The sequence below is a fragment of the Coregonus lavaretus genome (genome assembly GCF_964263955.1).
Source record: "Coregonus lavaretus genome assembly, chromosome: 5".
Lineage (NCBI taxonomy): Eukaryota > Metazoa > Chordata > Actinopteri > Salmoniformes > Salmonidae > Coregonus > Coregonus lavaretus.
The window spans coordinates 44,553,047-44,572,164 of record NC_139992.1 but is presented as its reverse complement, the minus strand read 5'-3'; the positions used below and the strand labels follow the sequence as shown (position 1 = coordinate 44,572,164).

The 19,118-nt window shown below is 47.1% G+C and overlaps 1 protein-coding gene across 1 annotated transcript in view; it reads left to right on the top strand.

Annotated features, from left to right (window-relative positions):
- LOC311129275 (membrane-associated guanylate kinase, WW and PDZ domain-containing protein 2-like) overlaps window positions 1-18,127 on the top strand; it is a gene marked incomplete at both ends in the record, with an annotated part of 44,250 nt that extends 26,123 nt beyond the window's left edge. Inside the window, 7 exons of the mRNA XM_084161564.1 lie at window positions 4,322-4,591; window positions 5,309-5,494; window positions 6,000-6,234; window positions 14,227-14,482; window positions 14,860-15,003; window positions 17,913-18,051; window positions 18,099-18,127. Coding sequence (XP_084017690.1) covers window positions 4,322-4,591; window positions 5,309-5,494; window positions 6,000-6,234; window positions 14,227-14,482; window positions 14,860-15,003; window positions 17,913-18,051; window positions 18,099-18,127 — 1,259 coding nt within the window. The remainder of the gene's footprint in view (window positions 1-4,321; window positions 4,592-5,308; window positions 5,495-5,999; window positions 6,235-14,226; window positions 14,483-14,859; window positions 15,004-17,912; window positions 18,052-18,098) is intronic.
- Between the last annotated feature and the right edge of the window lie 991 nt (window positions 18,128-19,118).

Sequence of the window (19,118 nt, the reverse complement as noted above, 5' to 3'; positions counted from 1 at the left end):
ACACACAGACACACACCTTCCCCCTACAGACATACACATACCTTCCACCCTACAGACAGACACACACCTTCCCCCCTACACACAGACACACACCTTCCCCCCTACACACAGACACACACCTTCCCCCTACACACAGACACACACCTTCCCCCTACAGACAGACACACACCTTCCCCCTACAGACAGACACACACCTTCCCCCCTACACACAGACACACACCTTCCCCCTACACACAGACACACACCTTCCCCCTACACACAGACACACACCTTCCCCCTACAGACAGACACACACCTTCCCCCTACAGACACACATCTTCCCCCCTACACACAGACACACACCTTCCCCCCTACACACAGACACACACCTTTCCCCTACACACAGACACACACCTTCCCCCCTACAGACAGACACACACCTTCCCCCCTACACACAGACACACACCTTCCCCCTACACACAGACACACACCTTCCCTCCTACACACAGACACACACCTTCCCCCTACACACAGACACACACCTCCCCCCTACACACAGACACACACCTTCCCCCTACAGACAGACACCTTCCCCCTACAGACAGACACACACCTCCCCGCCTACACACAGACACACACCTTCCCCCTACAGACACACCTTCGCCCTACACACAGACACACACCTTCCCTCCTACACACAGACACACACTTTCCCCCTACAGACACACACCTTCCCCCCTACACACAGACACACACCTTCCCGCCAACACACAGACACACACCTTCCCCCTACAGACACACCTTCGCCCTACACACAGACACACACCTTCCCTCCTACACACAGACACACACTTTCCCCCTACAGACACACACCTTCCCCCCTACACACAGACACACACCTTCCCCCCTACACACAGACACACACCTTCCCCCTACAGACACACCTTCGCCCTACACACAGACACACACTTTCCCTCCTACACACAGACACACACCTTCCCCCTACACACAGACACACACCTCCCCCCTACACACAGACACACATCTTCCCCCTACAGACAGACACCTTCCCCCCTACAGACAGACACACACCTTCCCCCTACAGACAGACACACACCTTCCCCTCTACACACAGACACACACCTTCCCCCCTACACACAGACACACACCTTCCCCCTACAGACACACACCTTCCCCCTACACACAGACACACACCTTCCCTCCTACACACATACACACACCTTCCCACCTACAGACAGACACACACTTTCCCCCCTACACACAGACACACACCTTCCCCCTACACACAGACCCACACCTTCCCCCTACACACAGACACACACCTTCCCCCTACACACAGACACACACCTTCCCCCCTACACACAGACACACACCTTCCCCCTACACACAGATACACATATTCCCCCCTACACACAGACACACACCTTCCCCCTACACACAGACACACACCTTCTTCCCTACACACAGACACACACCTTCCCCCTACACACAGACACACACCTTCCCCCCTACACACATACACACACCTTCCCACCTACAGACAGACACACACCTTCCCCCTACAGACAGACACACACCTTCCCCCCTATACACAGACACACACCTTCCCCCTACACACAGACACACATCTTCCCCCCTACACACATCCCTACACCTTCCCCCCTACACACAGACCTACACCTTCCCACCTACAGACAGACACACACCTTCCCCCCTACACACAGACACACACCTTCCCCCCTATACACAGACACACAACTTCCCCCCTACATACAGACACACACCTTCCCCCCTACACACAGACACACACCTTCCCCCCTACACACAGACACACAACTTCCCCCCTACACACAGACACACACCTTCCCCCTATAGGAAGACACTCACCTTCCCCCCTACAGACAGACAAACATCTTCCCCCCTACACACAGACCTACACCTTCCCACCTACAGACAGACACACACCTTCCCCCCTACACACAGACACACACCTTCCCCCTATACACAGACACACACCTTCCCCCTACATACAGACACACACCTTCCCCCCTACACACAGACATACACCTTCCCCCCTACACACAGACACACAACTTCCCCCCTACACACAGACACACACCTTCCCCCTACAGACAGACACACACCTTCCCCCCTACAGACAGACACACACCTTCCCCTACAGACAGACACACCTTCCCCCTACACACAGACACACACCTTCCCTCCTACACACAGACACACACCTTCCCCCTACACACAGACACACACCTCCCCCCTACACACAGACACACACCTTCCCCCTACACACAGACACACACCTTCCCCCCTACACACAGACACACAACTTCCCCCCTACACACAGACACACACCTTCCCCCTATAGGAAGACACTCACCTTCCCCCCTACAGACAGACAAACATCTTCCCCCCTACACACAGACCTACACCTTCCCACCTACAGACAGACACACACCTTCCCCCTACACACAGACACACACCTTCCCCCCTATACACAGACACACACCTTCCCCCTACATACAGACACACACCTTCCCCCCTACACACAGACATACACCTTCCCCCCTACACACAGACACACAACTTCCCCCCTACACACAGACACACACCTTCCCCCTACAGACAGACACACACCTTCCCCCCTACAGACAGACACACACCTTCCCCCCTACAGACAGACACACACCTTCCCCTACAGACAGACACACCTTCCCCCTACACACAGACACACACCTTCCCTCCTACACACAGACACACACCTTCCCCCTACACACAGACACACACCTCCCCCCTACACACAGACACACACCTTCCCCCTACAGACAGACACACACCTTCCCCCTACAGACAGACACCTTCCCCCCTACAGACAGACACACACCTTCCCCCTACAGACAGACACACACCTTCCCCCCTACACACAGACACACACCTTCCCCCCTACACACAGACACACACCTTCCCCCTACAGACACACACCTTCCCCCTACACACAGACACACACCTTCCCCCTACACACAGACACACACCTTCCCCCCTACACACATACACACACCTTCCACCCTACACACAAACACACACATCTTCCCCCCTACACACAGACACACACCTTCCCCCTACAGACAGACACACACCTTCCCCCCTACACACAGACACACACCTTCCCCCCTACACACAGACACACACCTTCCCCCTACAGACACACACCTTCCCCCTACACACAGACACACACCTTCCCCCTACACACAGACACACACCTTCCCCCCTACACACATACACACACCTTCCACCCTACACACAAACACACACATCTTCCCCCCTACACTCAGACACACACCTTCCCCCCTCAGACCTCCCCATTCCCTTATGTCAGCTTACGCTCCGGCTGCCTTTGGTGCCTGGGGAGGAGAGCACAGTCACCCTGGTGAGATCCCCTCTCCCCTCCTCTGTCTCACTCTCCCCCTCCCTTCTCCCCTCCTCTGTCTCCCTCTCCCCCTCCCGTCTCCCCTCCTCTGTCTCCCTCTCCCCCTTCCGTCTCCCCTCTTATGTCTCCCTCTCCCCGTTCCGTCTCCCCTCCTCTGTCTCCCTCTCCCCCTCCCTTCTCCCCTACTGTCTCCCTCTCCCCTTCCCGTCTCCCCTCCTCTGTCTCCCTCTCCCCCTCCCGTCTCCCCCCCTCTGACTCCCTCTCCCTCTCCCCCTCCCGTCTCCCCTCCTCTGTATCCCTCTCCCCCTTCCGTCTCCCCTCCTCTGTCTCCAATCTGACTCATCCCTGTCGTCCGTGGTCTTGCCTTTCATCCCTCAACGTTTGATTCAAAGTAACACTTTTGGAGGTGTCAAGACTCTGTCTCTCCCAGAGGTCTAAGCTCTTTCTCTCTCCTTGTTCTCACTATCTTCAGTTCAACCCTGATCACTGAAGGAGATGTAATGAGCTCTAACATGACATCTTGTTTTTGGGGGAATCTTAGTTCTTAGTGATTGTATCTACAGATATCTTCAATGTAGGTTTTCTTTTGGATTAAAAATATCTTTGGCTCTTTTGCATGCAACAATACAGCCGATAAGGTGTGAGAGAAACCGTGACCTTTCTCTGATCTGATAGTGATTAGCTGAAAGTGATTAGCTAATTAGCTGAAATCCCTTTCTGTGAGGGGCCTTAGTGACCTGATAGCCAGTCCAGACAGCGCCTGTCTTTGTCCATTGATGAGTGCTCTGCTGCTGTGTTGCTGTGTTGCTGTGCTGGGCTTCAATGTGGTGTGGTATGAGAGCATCAAAGGTTAACTCAGCTCTCTGTTACCCCCCACAGGAGAGCCCTGTCCAGAGAACGGCCGCAGCCCCGGCTCCGTGTCCACCCAGCACAGCTCCCCACGCAGCGACTTCACCAATGTCACGTATCCTGGCAACAACGCAGCCCCACCCACTGCCACCATGGGTACAGGTAGCACCACAGACGGGGCGCCGACATCCAACGTGCAGCAGCCACCTAGTGATGTCATTATCCACCGCAAGGAGAGTGAAGGGTTTGGATTCGTCATCATCAGCTCGCTCAACCGGCCCGAGACCGCCGCCGCCATCAGTGAGTGCTGCTCTGTGTGTGTGTTTGAGTGAGTGACTGTGTGTGTGTGAGTGAGTGAGTGAGTGAGTGAGTGAGTGAGTGAGTGAGTGAGTGAGTGAGTGAGTGAGTGAATGAGTGAGTGAGTGAGTGAGTGAGTGAGTGAGTGAGTGAGTGAGTGAGTGAGTGAGTGAGTGAGTGAGTGAGTGAGTGAGTGTGTATGTGTGTGTCCGTCCATGAGTTGTTTACATTACAATGGCATATTATTATGCTCTTGAGTTTTCATGTATTTTAGCCCAGCAGATCCGGTCGCTCCAAGCGGAGATAACCATATCCATTTTGACAAAAATTGCTGAGAGGAAGAGGTCACAACTATATAAAACATGTAACACCTCTATTTTTTAACCATGTACTCCTCCTCTAACCATCTGACCCATCTCAATTATACATGGTTTCCTGACTGTATCAGTCCCTCAGATCTGAGGTAGCTAGGCTACAGCACGCCGCGTCGCCTTTTAGTGCTCTGCCCACGCTCGCCGTGCATAAAGCCAGATTTCTTACATAAGTCGAGAGGGGGGCGAGAGAAATATGAAAAGAGCGAGATAGAAAGAAGAGAGGGAGAGATGGAAAGAAAGCAGCCAACCAGTAAGATTAGCCTGTACTCAGACCTATCCTCGACTAACCATATCTGTGTGTCTCTCACTCTGTGTGTACTGTCCTCCTCCTCTCCTCCCATCCCAGGCGTGCCCCATAAGATTGGGCGTATCATCGACGGCAGCCCGGCGGACCGCTGTGGCAAACTGAAGGTTGGTGACCGCATCCTGGCGGTGAACAGTCAGTCCATCATCAACATGCCCCACGCCGACATCGTCAAGCTCATCAAGGACGCCGGCCTCAGCGTCACCCTCCAGATCATACCACAGGAAGGTGAGTGAGACGGGAGACAAGGGTCACTAGACTGGAGATAATGGGGGGGCCAAGGGGTCAGCAGAGAACTCTATACTGGGGATGTGGGGGGACTTTCAGGGACTGCTGTTTAAACTGTTTGTCATCTTAAATGCATCATGTTGTCTTACTGTACAGACAGGTTTACCATCTTTTTTAAAGTGATGAGTTGTTCTATCTCTGGCTAAGGCACTATTTGCATGGATCAGCGAGTGATATGTCTGTTTGGGAGAAAACTGTCTAGTGAGTCTGTTCCGGTTTCTGTCACCATCTTCTAATGCTTCATGGTTGTTTCTGGTTATGATGAGCATCTACTGTAGATCATACACACAGAGCATTGTACTAACATTTATTTGAAGTAGATGCACCGTGTATTACGCTAATGTGGCTCTGTCTAGCATAGTGTATGCTGCGGTGTGTATCGATCTGTCACTGTGTCTGACACTGTCTGTCTGTCTGTCTGTCTGTCTGTCTGTCTGCGTTTCAGAGCTGAGCCCGTCAGCCCCTAGCTCAGAGAAGCAGAGCCCAGTAGTGACCCAACAACACAGTCCCCAAGCCCAGCCCAGTCCCACCGTGGCCCAGCCCAGTCCCACCGTGGCCCAGCCCAGCCCTGCTGTCACCCAGCCCAGCCCTGCAGTCACCCAGCCCAGCTCCCTGACCCACCAGAGCCCCATCACCCAGACCCCAGCCCCCCCACCCCAGATCTACACCCACGACAGCAGGTAAGGCAAACGGAGGGTCACACACACAGACGCACACTGCTTAAAAACACACACCAATTCATAGCACACAGACCAGTTCTAAATATTGATCCATCAGGATATGGCCATAATTTACTCAGACATGCAGCATTTGAGTGCCCTATAATGTCCTATTTATTAAAATAATTTAAAATGGTTGATAATGTATGTGTATGGCTTAATGTAATCTTTAAGGCTTCCTCAGTATTGTACTGTCTGCTAGTCCCAATGCTCTGGAAGTCCCAAATATCTTATACAGCACATTTGGAAAACTCACTGTATACAACACAGTATTATTTTTATATATTTTTTATCTCTGGGGTAAAAGCACTGTTCCTAAGGGAATTACAGGTGAGAGTGAGGTATACTCTCCCTGTCTCCAGTTTGTTGTGTAACATCACTTAACTATTATGGACTCCTGAATTATTAACCTAAATAGCTTCTTTATAGACCTAGGCTGAATATTTCATCAAGCTCTATAGGGGGCCCAAAATGTACCCTGTCATTGTCCTCTCTCTCCTGCTCTGGAGAATTCCGCAAAATCTCTGAGTACTCTTATGTATTGCCAACTCTGTAAAAGACTGGAGTTTCTTTTCATGTGGTTCGGGGAAAAAAAAGATTTCACTTACAGTGAGGGAAAAAAGTATTTGATCCCCTGCTGATTTTGTACGTTTGCCCACTGACAAAGACATGATCAATCTATAATTTTAATGGTAGGTTTATTTGAACAGTGAGAGACAGAATAACAACCAAAAAATCCAGAAAAAACGCATGTCAAAAATGTTATGAATTGATTTGCATTTTAATGAGGGAAATAAGTATTTGACCCCTCTGCAAAACATGACTTAGTACTTGGTGGCAAAACCCTTGTTGGCAATCACAGAGGTCAGACGTTTCTTGTAGTTGGCCACCAGGTTTGCACACATCTCAGGAGGGATATTTTCCCACTCCTCTTTGCAGATCTTCTCCAAGTCATTAAGGTTTCGAGGCTGACGTTTGGCAACTCGAACCTTCAGCTCCCTCCACAGATTTTCTATGGGATTAAGGTCTGGAGACTGGCTAGGCCACTCCAGGACCTTAATGTGCTTCTTCTTGAGCCACTCCTTTGTTGCCTTGGCCGTGTGTTTTGGATGATTGTCATGCTGGAATACCCATCCACGACCCATTTTCAATGCCCTGGCTGAGGGAAGGTGGTTCTCACCCAAGATTTGACGGTACATGGCCTCGTCCCTTTGATGCGGTGAAGTTGTCCTGTACCCTTAGCAGAAAAACACCCCCAAAGCATAATGTTTCCATCTCCATGTTTGACGGTGGGGTGGTGTTCTTGGGGTCATAGGCAGCATTCCTCCTCCTCCAAACACGGCGAGTTGAGTTGATGCCAAAGAATTCGATTTTGGTCTCATCTGACCACAACACTTTCACCCAGTTCTCCTCTGAATCATTCAGATTTTCATTGGCAAACATCAGACGGCCCTGTATGTGTGCTTTCTTGAGCAGGGGGACCTTGCGGGAGCTGCAGGATTTCAGTCCTTCGCGGCGTAGTGTGTTACCAATTGTTTTCTTGGTGACTATGGTCCCAGCTGCCTTGAGATCATTGACAAGATCCTCCCGTGTAGTTCTGGGCTGATTCCTCACCGTTCTCATGATCATTGTCACGTACGTTAAGGAACGGGACGGACCAAGGTGCAGCGTGAAAGGCGTACATGTTTATTAAAGAATAAACACACGACACAGTAACCAAAATAACAAAACTTAACCGTGACGGTCCAAAGGCTAACACACAAGCCTAAAACAGGAACACAACAAAAACCCACAACACAGGCAGGAAAACTGGCTGCCTAAGTATGATCCCCAATCAGAGACAACGAGCGACCGCTGCCTCTGATTGGGAACCACACCCGGCCAAACATAGAAATACAAACCTAGAATATATTCACACCCTGACCAAACTAGCTAGAGTTCTATAGGCCAGGGCGTGACAATCATATATATTTGGTGTTTCTTCCATTTGCGAATAATCGCACCAACTGTTGTCACCTTCTCACCAAGCTGCTTGGCGATGGTCTTGTGGCCCATTCCAGCCTTGTGTAGGTCTAGAATCTTGTCCCTGACATCCTTGGAGAGCTCTTTGGTCTTGGCCATGGTGGAGAGTTTGGAATCTGATTGATTGATTGCTTTTGTGGACAGGTGTCTTTTATACAGGTAACAAACTGAGATTAGGAGCACTCACTTTAAGAGTGTGCTCCTAATCTCAGCTCATTACCTGTATAAAAGACACCTGGGAGCCAGAAATCTTTCTGATTGAGAGGGGGTCAAATACTTATTTCCCTCATTAAAATGCAAATCAACTTATAACATTTTTGACATGCGTTTTTCTGGATTTTGTTGTTGTTATTCTGTCTCTCACTGTTCAAATAAACCTACCATTAAAATTATAGACTGATCATTTCTTTGTCAGTGGGCAAACGTACGAAATCAGCAGGGGATCAAATACTTTTTTCCCTCACTGTACCACCACTAGAGTATTGCCTCAAAGGTAGTTTGATTGTAACAAACAGGGTATTTCTGAATAACTTAGAATTTGACATGAATTGATTCAGAGAGCATTACCTTCACAAAGCACTTAACTGAATGAAGTTGGAGCATTCATATGAAATGCTTGTAGTGAAAACCCACTGGGCACACTACATCATTTCAACGTGGGTAATTGGGTAATATTTGGTTGAGAACTTGATCAATGAGACTACAACATACTGTATATTCACCCACTCAAAAAGACAGCCAAAAGTTAGTTCAATTTCCAATGTGTTATCACTATGCATTAAACCATATAAAAGCACAACCAAATTCCAATAGAAAATCAATGTCAGGTTTTTGGTTTAGTTGTCACCCAAATGTCTGTCACTGCGCTTTCAACCATTTAAAAGCACAGCAAAGTTCAAATGGGAATACAATGCCAGATATTTTGTTTATTTATACAACAGATTAATGTGTTATCACTGTGCTTCATCTAATAGCAGAACCAAATGATCTGGATTGCAATTGAGATTACATTAAAAGTACATGGTGCAGGTGATTAATGCTGTTCAAGATTCTGCACAGATTATTACAGCTATTGTGAAGATCTCCACAGACCTGCGACAACCTATACATGCTATCTTGTACATGCACGCTTTATATGATTACATAATAAGGATTTTATAGTTACTCAACCTCAAAATGTGGCCCTGGATGTGTTACTAATTTTAACGTTGAATGTTACATTAGTTTGTTCGATAGCCTTCATTTAGGCTATATTTAATTGTGTTTGGTTGACAAAGCAACCAAATATCAACATTTAAAGGAGATGTATTGTCACGCCCTGGCTCTGGGGACACTGTTATGTTGAGCCAGGGTGTGTAATTCTATGTTTGTATTTCTATGTTGGCCTGAGTGACTCCCAATCAGAGGCAACGAGTGTCAGCTGGTTGTCTCTGATTGGGAGCCATATTTAACTGTCTGTCTTTCACTTTGTGTTTGTGGTTTCTTGTTCCGTGTTGGTTGGTGTATGTAACCAGGGACGTCACGGTTTCGTTTTGTTGTTTTGATCGTGTGATCATTTATTAAATAAAGAAGATGTTTGCCTTCAACGCTGCGCCTTGGTCCTCCTCCGTAGACGAGCGTGACAGAAGAAACCACCAAGATGTGACCAAGCAGCGTGTCCAGGAGCCATCGCCAGGGAGATCTCTAACAGATCTCCTTCGCCTCCTCGACTGGGTCAAGCCGGATGAGGAGGAGAGGGGCTTGACATTGTGGCAGAAGGGCGAACGGCTGGCGAGGGACATGGAGACCTTGGCCACGGGTAGGAGTGAAGCCCAGAAATGTTTTAGGGGGGGGCTAACGCCGTGGACGACGGGCCAGCAGGTGACCGCGGCAGAGCGGCCCAGCGGATTGGCAGAGGAGGCCGCCGGGTTACGGGGGCCACTGGTCAAAGAGGGGGTGGAAGATGTAGAGGCACGGCGAGAGGTACTGGCGTGTGTTGCCAGTCCGGTCCGGCCTGTTCCTGATCCCCACGTAGGGCCAGTGGTGTGTGTTCCCAGTACGGTCCGGCCTGTTCCTGCCACTCGCACCAAGTCTACGGTGCGCATCGCCAGCTCGGCCCGGCCCATTCCTGCTCCCCGCACCAAGTCAGTGGTGCGTTTCGTCAGCCCTGTCCGGCCCGTTCCTGCTCTCCGCACCAAGTCTGTGGTGCGCGTCGCCAGCCCAGTCCGGCCCGTTCCTGCTCCCCGCACCAAGTCAGTGGTGCGCGTCGTCAGCCCGGCACGGCCCGTTCCTGCTCCCCGCACCAAGTCAGTGGTGAGCTTCGTCAGCCCGGTCCGGCCCGCTCCTGCTCCCCGCACCAAGTCAGTGGTGCGTTTCGTCAGCCCGGCTCGGCCCGCTCCTGCTCCCCACACCAAGCCAGTGGTGTGCGTCGTCAGTCCGGCACGGCCCGTGTCTGTTCCACCGGTGGCGGGTCCGGCACCGGTCAGGTGCTGCGTCACGCCGGAGCTAGAGCAATCCGCTCCACCAGTGTTCAGTTCAGCTCTGGTCAGCAGGGCCAGATCGGACCAGGGGTACTTTGGGGGGTTAGAGAAGGAGTGGGGATCATGCCCGGAGCCGGATCCGCCGCCTAGGCGGAGTGCCCACCTGGTCCCTCCCCTGTGGTATTTAGTTGGCGCGGTCGGAGTCCGCGCCTTTAGGGGGGGGGGGGGTACTGTCACGCCCTGGCTCTGGGGACACTGTTATGTTGAGCCAGGGTGTGTAATTCTATGTTTGTATTTCTATGTTGGCCTGAGTGACTCCCAATCAGAGGCAACGAGTGTCAGCTGGTTGTCTCTGATTGGGAGCCATATTTAACTGTCTGTCTTTCACTTTGTGTTTGTGGTTTCTTGTTCCGTGTTGGTTGGTGTATGTAACCAGGGACGTCACGGTTTCGTTTTGATCGTGTGATCATTTATTAAATAAAGAAGATGTTTGCCTTCAACGCTGCGCCTTGGTCCTCCTCCGTAGACGAGCGTGACATGTATCTACTGATTGCATAGTTCCATCTGAGCCACTGGCTTAATCCCATTCTTTAACTTGTATTTTGGATTGAGTTGGAGACATGAATCCAACATATAATGTGTTAAACTTGTCAACAAGTTAATATGCTATTCATTGTTTATTGTATTTCAAACATTTAATTGTGTTTGTCAACACAACAGTCAAAGTTAAAGAATAGGACTGAACTCGAGATAGCATAGCACTTTAAATGCACTTTAATTGAAGTTGGATTTGATTTAGTCCTATTCTTTAACTTGTATTTTTCGTTGAGATGGAGATGTGAATCCAACATATCAGTTATTAATTTGTAGACAAACTGGAATTAAAGCCAGACTAAGTCAGTGGCACAGATGGAACTATCCAAGCAGAAGATACATCTCCTTCAAATGTTGATATTTGGTTGCGTTGACAACTAAACACAATTCAATATAATTAAACATCATTACATTTGAAATCAACCAGAGCTTGAAACCCTAGACCTATTGTATTGTCTATTGTTAATTGAATTCTGGTCAGCCACCAATTGTGCAAGTTCACCCACTTAAAAAGATGAGAGAGACCTGTAATTTTCATCATAGGTACACGTCAACTATGACAGACAAATTGAGAATTTTTTTTCCAGAAAATCACATTGTAGGATTTTTAATGAATTTATTTGCAAATTATGGTGGAAAATAAGTATTTGGTCACCTACAAACAAGCAAGATTTCTGGCTCTCACAGACCTGTAACTTCTTCTTTAAGAGGCTCCTCTGTCCTCCACTCGTTACCTGTATTAATGGCACCTGTTTGAACTTGTTATCAGTATGAAAGACACCTGTCCACAAACTCAAACAGTCACACTCCAAACTCCACTATGGCCAAGACCAAAGAGCTGTCAAAGGACACCAGAAACAAAATTGTAGACATGCACCAGGCTGGGAAGACTGAATCTGCAATAGGTAAGCAGCTTGGTTTGAAGAAATCAACTGTGGGAGCAATTATTAGGAAATGGAAGACATACAAGACCACTGATAATCTCCCTCGATCTGGGGCTCCACGCAAGATCTCACCCCGTGGGGTCAAAATGATCACAAGAACGGTGAGCAAAAATCCCAGAACCACACGGGGGGACGTAGTGAATGACCTGCAAAGAGCTGGGACAAAAGTAACAAAGCCTACCATCAGCAACACACTACGCCGCCAGGGACTCAAATCCTGCAGTGCCAGACGTGTCCCCCTGCTTAAGCCAGTACATGTCCAGGCCCATCTGAAGTTTGCTAGAGTGCATTTGGATGATCCAGAAGAGGATTGGGAGAATGTCATATGGTCAGATGAAACCAAAATATAACTTTTTGTTAAAAACTCAACTCGTCGTGTTTGGAGGACAAAGAATGCTGAGTTGCATCCAAAGAACACCATACCTACTGTGAAGCATGGGGGTGGAAACATCATGCTTTGGGGCTGTTTTTCTGCAAAGGGACCAGGACGACTGATCCGTGTAAAGGAAATAATGAATGGGGCCATGTATCGTGAGATTTTGAGTGAAAACCTCCTTCCATCAGCAAGGGCATTGAAGATGAAACGTGGCTGGGTCTTTCAGCATGACAATGATCCCAAATACACTGCCCGGGCAACGAAGGAGTGGCTTCGTAATAAGCATTTCAAGGTCCTGGAGTGGCCTAGCCAGTCTCCAGATCTCAACCCCATAGAAAATCTTTGGAGGGAGTTGAAAGTCTGTGTTGCCCAGCGACAGCCCCAAAACATCACTGCTCTAGAGGAGATCTGCATGGAGGAATGGGCCAAAATACCAGCAACAGTGTGTGAAAACCTTGTGAAGACTTACAGAAAACGTTTGACCTGTGTCATTGCCAACAAAGGGTATATAACAAAGTATTGAGAAACTTTTGTTATTGACCAAATACTTATTTTCCACCATAATTTGCAAATAAATTCATTAAAAATCCTACAATGTGATTTTCTGGATATTTATTTCTCATTTTTTTTTTTTTTTTTTTTTTGGGTCATTTAGCAGACGCTCTTATCCAGAGCGACTTACAGGAGCAATTAGGGTTAAGTGCCTTGCTCAAGGGCACATCGACAGATTTTTCAACTAGTCGGCTCGGGGATTAGAACCAGCGACCTTTCGGTTACTGGCACAACGCTCTTACCCACTAAGCTACCTGCCGCCCTTGTCTGTCATAGTTGACGTGTACCTATGATGAAAATTACAGGCCTCTCTCATCTTTTTAAGTGGGAGAACTTGCACAATTGGTGGCTGACTAAATACTTTTTTTCCCCACTGTAGGCCTAAATAGCATCATTGATGATATATGAGTGATAAAGTATGGTCAGATTTCATTTGCTATGTTAAACCTACCCTTCGGAATGACTTTGATAGCAACAGTGAATCTATTTAGTTTTTAAGTGGAGATCTCGAAACAATCATTCTCAAGATAGCACAGTGGTAATAGTCAGTGACAAATATAATATCTAAGCAGGGAAGGGCTTGGTTAAAACCCTTGATTGGAGACCATAGGATAGCTGTAGGTAGATCAATTATCCAGTAGGAGGTGCTTCCCAGCCTATTGTTTTGAAGATCTGACACTGTTTTAAATGTACAAATTCAACATATTTTATACAACAGTATGAAAATAATAATAATAATAATAATAATAATAATAATAATAATGTATGCACTCACTAACTGTAAGTCGCTCTGGATACAAAAATGTAAAATGTAACATAATCATGTGGTTGAAATTTCACCCTCAGAACAGCAGTTTACGTTGATTACTTTTTTCAAATCCAATGTATTTTCCACGTAGATTCCACGTGACAATACATTGACAAATTACGTTGTAACAATGTTGATTCAACCAGTTAATGCCCAGTGGGAAATGTTCCTTTAACTTGATTGGTTGGTTAGTTACAGGTCAGAGGTGAAAGCGAGGCAGGACGTGAAACCGGACATACGACAGCCTCCATTCACAGACTATAGACAGCCCCCGTTGGACTACAGACACCCTCCTGTAGCAGACTACCGCCAGCCGCCCACCCTGGACTACAGACACCCTCCTCTGATGGACTACAGACAGCTGTCCACTGACCCCAGGCACTTCCCCATGCCTGTGCCCCACGACTACAGACAGATCCAGCCACAGATGCCACAGATGCCACAGGTCTACCAGGTCAGATCCTTTACTCATCAATACAGTATTGACCTGGGATGTCTGAAAACTTTTACTTTACCTTTACTTTACATGCTACTTTTATTTTTAGCATGTAAAGCCGTCAAATACATTCAACTGAAATACATGGGCATTGACAAGCAAGAAACAGTAGTTCAGGTAGAGAGGTTAACGAGGAAGATGTGGTAATTCTAGCCTGGTTAAACCAGACTGAATTCTGCACTGAGTTAAACAATGGTGAGCGCAGCATTCAGTCTGGTTTAACCAGGCTATAGTAATACACATGGCCATTAGCTTTTGTGATGGTGACTGATGGCCTTCCCCTCCTTCCTGGTTCTTACTGCCTGTTGTCTGAATGTGTCCTGCTCCTTCTCCAGGACTTTGACTTCTTCACCGTGGAGCTGGAGAAGAGTATGAAGGGGTTTGGCTTCAGTATCCGTGGAGGGAGGGAGTACAAGATGGACCTGTTTGTCCTGCGACTGGCCGAGGACGGACCCGCCATCCGCAACGGGAGGATGAGGGTAGGCTGATGATGATGTCACATCCTGCGCTGAACTAACACTTCCCCACAACATACTTACAGTAGCTTCTCTCCCAACGCTGGTTTAGTGGGATATTAATAATAATTGTTTGCTAGTTCTAATTGACTGATTATTATCTTGGCAGCAAATTGCCATTTTAAGCCCTGTAAGAAAATAATCTGCTAATGCAAAATGGCTGAGTGTGGCTGAGTGTGTGAAGGATTTGGGATGTTTTGACATGCTGGGTTAGTGGGTTTACAGGCAGCAGAAAAATATCTCTAGTCTAGTCAATAATACATTAGGTACTATCAACATTTAGATTAATAATTAGAGGGTGGCTGCTTTTACCAGTAATAGTTTTCACGTTTGTCAGTTTCGTAATGTTCTTTCGAGGGATAGAGGGTACTATCTGCCGGTCACCATCTGTAAAAAATAAGAAAAAAAGAAAAAGAAGACAATTATTTTCTAAACTGAAGTTCAAATGTACGACTCTTTGTAAAAAGATGCAGAGCGTGCAAAGCTTTTAGTTTTTCCCCAAGTCCACGCCTTCCTCCCATCACCTCTATCAAAGTATGAGTCACTCTCTCTCAACAACTGTATATGTTCTTGTAGCCTGCTATGCTCATCCAGAGACACTCTGACCACTTTATGGCACAAAAAATACGGAAATCTCACTTTACTTTTCCGATATCAAAGAGTATATTACAAGTCTGTCATAGCAGTTTTTCTATATCTCCTAAAGTATCTTGATCGTCTTCCACCCGTCACACTTTTCTCTCTGCCCAATCTCTCTAGTGTGGGCCAATAGCGTCATCACTGTACATTCCTTATCTGTAATGAACCTGTGTGTAAAACTCCCCGTGGGGATATTACTCTCACTCCGCCACGGCGAGGTAAATGCTCGCCCAAGCCCAAACCCATCCGTCTGGAGATGAAGGATAGCTAACGGTCCGTGTCTCTCTCTTCAACGCCCGGGCCGGTATTGGGATTTATCCTTCAGTAATCACAGCTTTAAAGGCCCACTCAAACTCTGTAGTCCGCCACACACAGGCCCAGTTTGAACTCTGATCATGGGGGAGATGAATGGTCGAGGGGGAAAGGTAAGATCATCTAACACCGTTGTTGAAATGAACTGGGCTGACCCGGCTGGCTATATAGTATACTACTATTTACACGGCCAAGGAATAAGGCTCAGACTGGTCAAAAGTGCACTATATAGGGAATAGGGTGCTGTTTCAGACACATCCTTAGTAAGCTTGGCTGAACTCGAGATAGCATCTAGAGGAGAGACAATCCAAGGATAGCCATGCTTCATCTGGACCCTGGAGGTCATACTACTGAGGAAGCTGTCGGCTTGGTATTCAATTCTCCCATCCACCCCCCAGTCACTTCCCATCAATTTGACTCAGGCCGGCCTCAGCCATTCACTAACTGTCAGAAGGTGTAGCTGGACGGGCTGCCCAGCTCCGCTCAGATCAGCCTAATAACACTTAATGACTCCCCTCTCTCTCTCTGTTGCTGGGCGGATTCTCTCTCCTCTCGCTTTTAAATTACTTCCACTATTAGCCGAGGACTTTTCCATTTGTTACAGTAATTGGTTTATACATTTGGCGCCGCAGCACGTGGTCTCCTACACTATTAGTCAAGAGGGCACTTGTCCCATTCCAAGTGAAGGAAGTGTGTTAGTGAGATCCTTCAGGGGATATGCATATACTATTGATTGACCTCCGACCTTGATCTTGTAGTCATAGAGAGGTCACAACCTTTTCACTGTAGTGCTGGAAGGAGGTGTAGTCTACTTAGTGTAATGAATATGTTACTACCAGGTCTTCAGCTGCTATGTTTAGGCCTGGGTCATATTCATTAGGTATACGTTTTGCAACGGAAAACTAAAACAACTGTTTCTTATTGGACGGATTCAGGTACTCTCTCCCTGTTTCAGTCCATTTTCTTCCGTTTGGTACGTAATTAACAACGCCAATGACATTGGTATTCAGGAGGGTATCCTCTTTAGTCTCAGCCCACTTGCAGGGAAGAGTCTGTCTGCCGTAATTCAATCTAAATGACATTATAAAAACGGGCTGCAGGAATTAATGACAACTGACACCACATTCATGAGTGCTAATTCTGATGAACGCTTTACACTGGCCGCTCTGATCCCTCTGCACCACCATGAGTTATAGATCCAAAATGATCCTAATGAATTGTGATCCACAATAAATTAGCCTTATTAATTGTGTACTTTAATATGTAGTGTGTGTGCTTATCTCAGAGGCCTGCCAAGAAATAATTGCGTTGGTGGTTGTGGCAGTGTGTGCCAGCGTTCTTCCATAATTTGTTCATCTAATCAGGGAATTGGTGTGAACTTGTCACGCAATATAACACATGTTTATATAACACGGGGCGCTCAGTGGGTTGGTGATTTAGAGGTTATTGTCACAGTGGTTTATTGTCTATTTATTGTCTGTGCAGCATCTGCATGGCATCAGGACACACAAACAGCAGACACACTGTCTATCTATCTATCTATCTATCTATCTATCTATTTATCTATCTATCTATCTATCTATCTATCTATCTATCTATCTATCTATCTATCTATCTATCTATCTATCTATCTATCTATCTATCTATCTATCTATCTATCTATCTATCTATCTATCTATCTATCTATCTATCTATCTATCTATCTATCTATCTATCTATATACAGTATCTATCTACAGTATCTATCTATCTATCTATCTATCTATCTATCTATCTATCTATCTATCTATCTATCTATCTATCTATCTATCTATCTATCTATCTATCTATCTATCTATCTATCTATCTATCTATCTATCTATCTATCTATCTATCTATCTCTCTCTCTCACTCTCTCACTGTCTTGTCTATCCTCCTCTCCAGGTAGGGGACCAGATCATTGAGATCAACGGGGAGACCACCAGGGACATGACCCACGCCCGGGCCATCGAGCTCATCAAGTCAGGGGGCCGGCGGGTGCGTCTGCTCCTGAAGAGAGGCACAGGGCAGGTCCCAGAGTATGGTGGGTTTCCCCTCTATCCCTCTAACCCTGTGTTTACCCCCTCAAAGGACCCCCAGGCCAAGGCTCAAGGCTGTAACACACTGAAATCCACCTGCTTACCTTCTAATCTGATCTGATTTCAGTAACACTATAATTGCTTTAATCACATTTTAAAAGTCACACACACACTTCTAAAATGATTACGTCTATAGATTATTCTATACTCAGTCTTTCATCAACTATAAAACATCGACTTTAAAACCATAACTCTGCTTATGTCTGGCATGCCTTTCTTTTAATGTAGTTATATTTCCTATATCCATAGCAATGTCTTTCTCTCTACTTAATACTTTAACACTGATATACTTGTCTTTCTCTTGACTAACAGTAGTGTAACTCTTCCTTTCAAGGCCTCTGGTTTAACCCTAATGACTGGTATAGGTTGTTACTCCCCTTTCCTTAGGAATGGTACCTTCCAGTCTCTCCATGTGCATGAAAAGTGACAAGCATGGCTCCCCCTATTTCTTCCTAATGGGCCACTCTAAAGACACGGTTTGTGAAGTTCTGCATGTTCCAGTCTAATTCTACTTGGTGTCGTGGTTTGTGGTGTGGTGTGGTTTTGTGTGCCCGTGCCGTGTGGTGCAGCTGTGACTTCCTGGTCAGAACACACTGGCTCCTCCTCTCCACTTCAATCACAGTGACATCACCATAGTTCCTCAGCTATTGGGGCTTTCAAGACAACTGGGAACTCTGAAAAAAACAAGGTCAAATCATGACGTCACTGATCTTCAGGTCGGAAAGTCGGAGCTTCAGAAAGATGCCAGAGTTTCCAATATGGAATTCCAAGTTGGATGACCGCTCAAAACGATTTTTCCCAGTCGGAGAGTACCCAGTTGTCTTGAACACACTTAAGTAGGAGATTTCCAAGTTCCCAGTTGTTTTGAACGCGGTATATGTCCACATGGTCATCAGGCCAGCCCAATGGAATTATTATACTGTATGTACACACAATAAATACATATTACACATTTAGAAAGATCCATGAACCAACTTTTACAAAATAGCGACACAAACTGACAGCCACTATC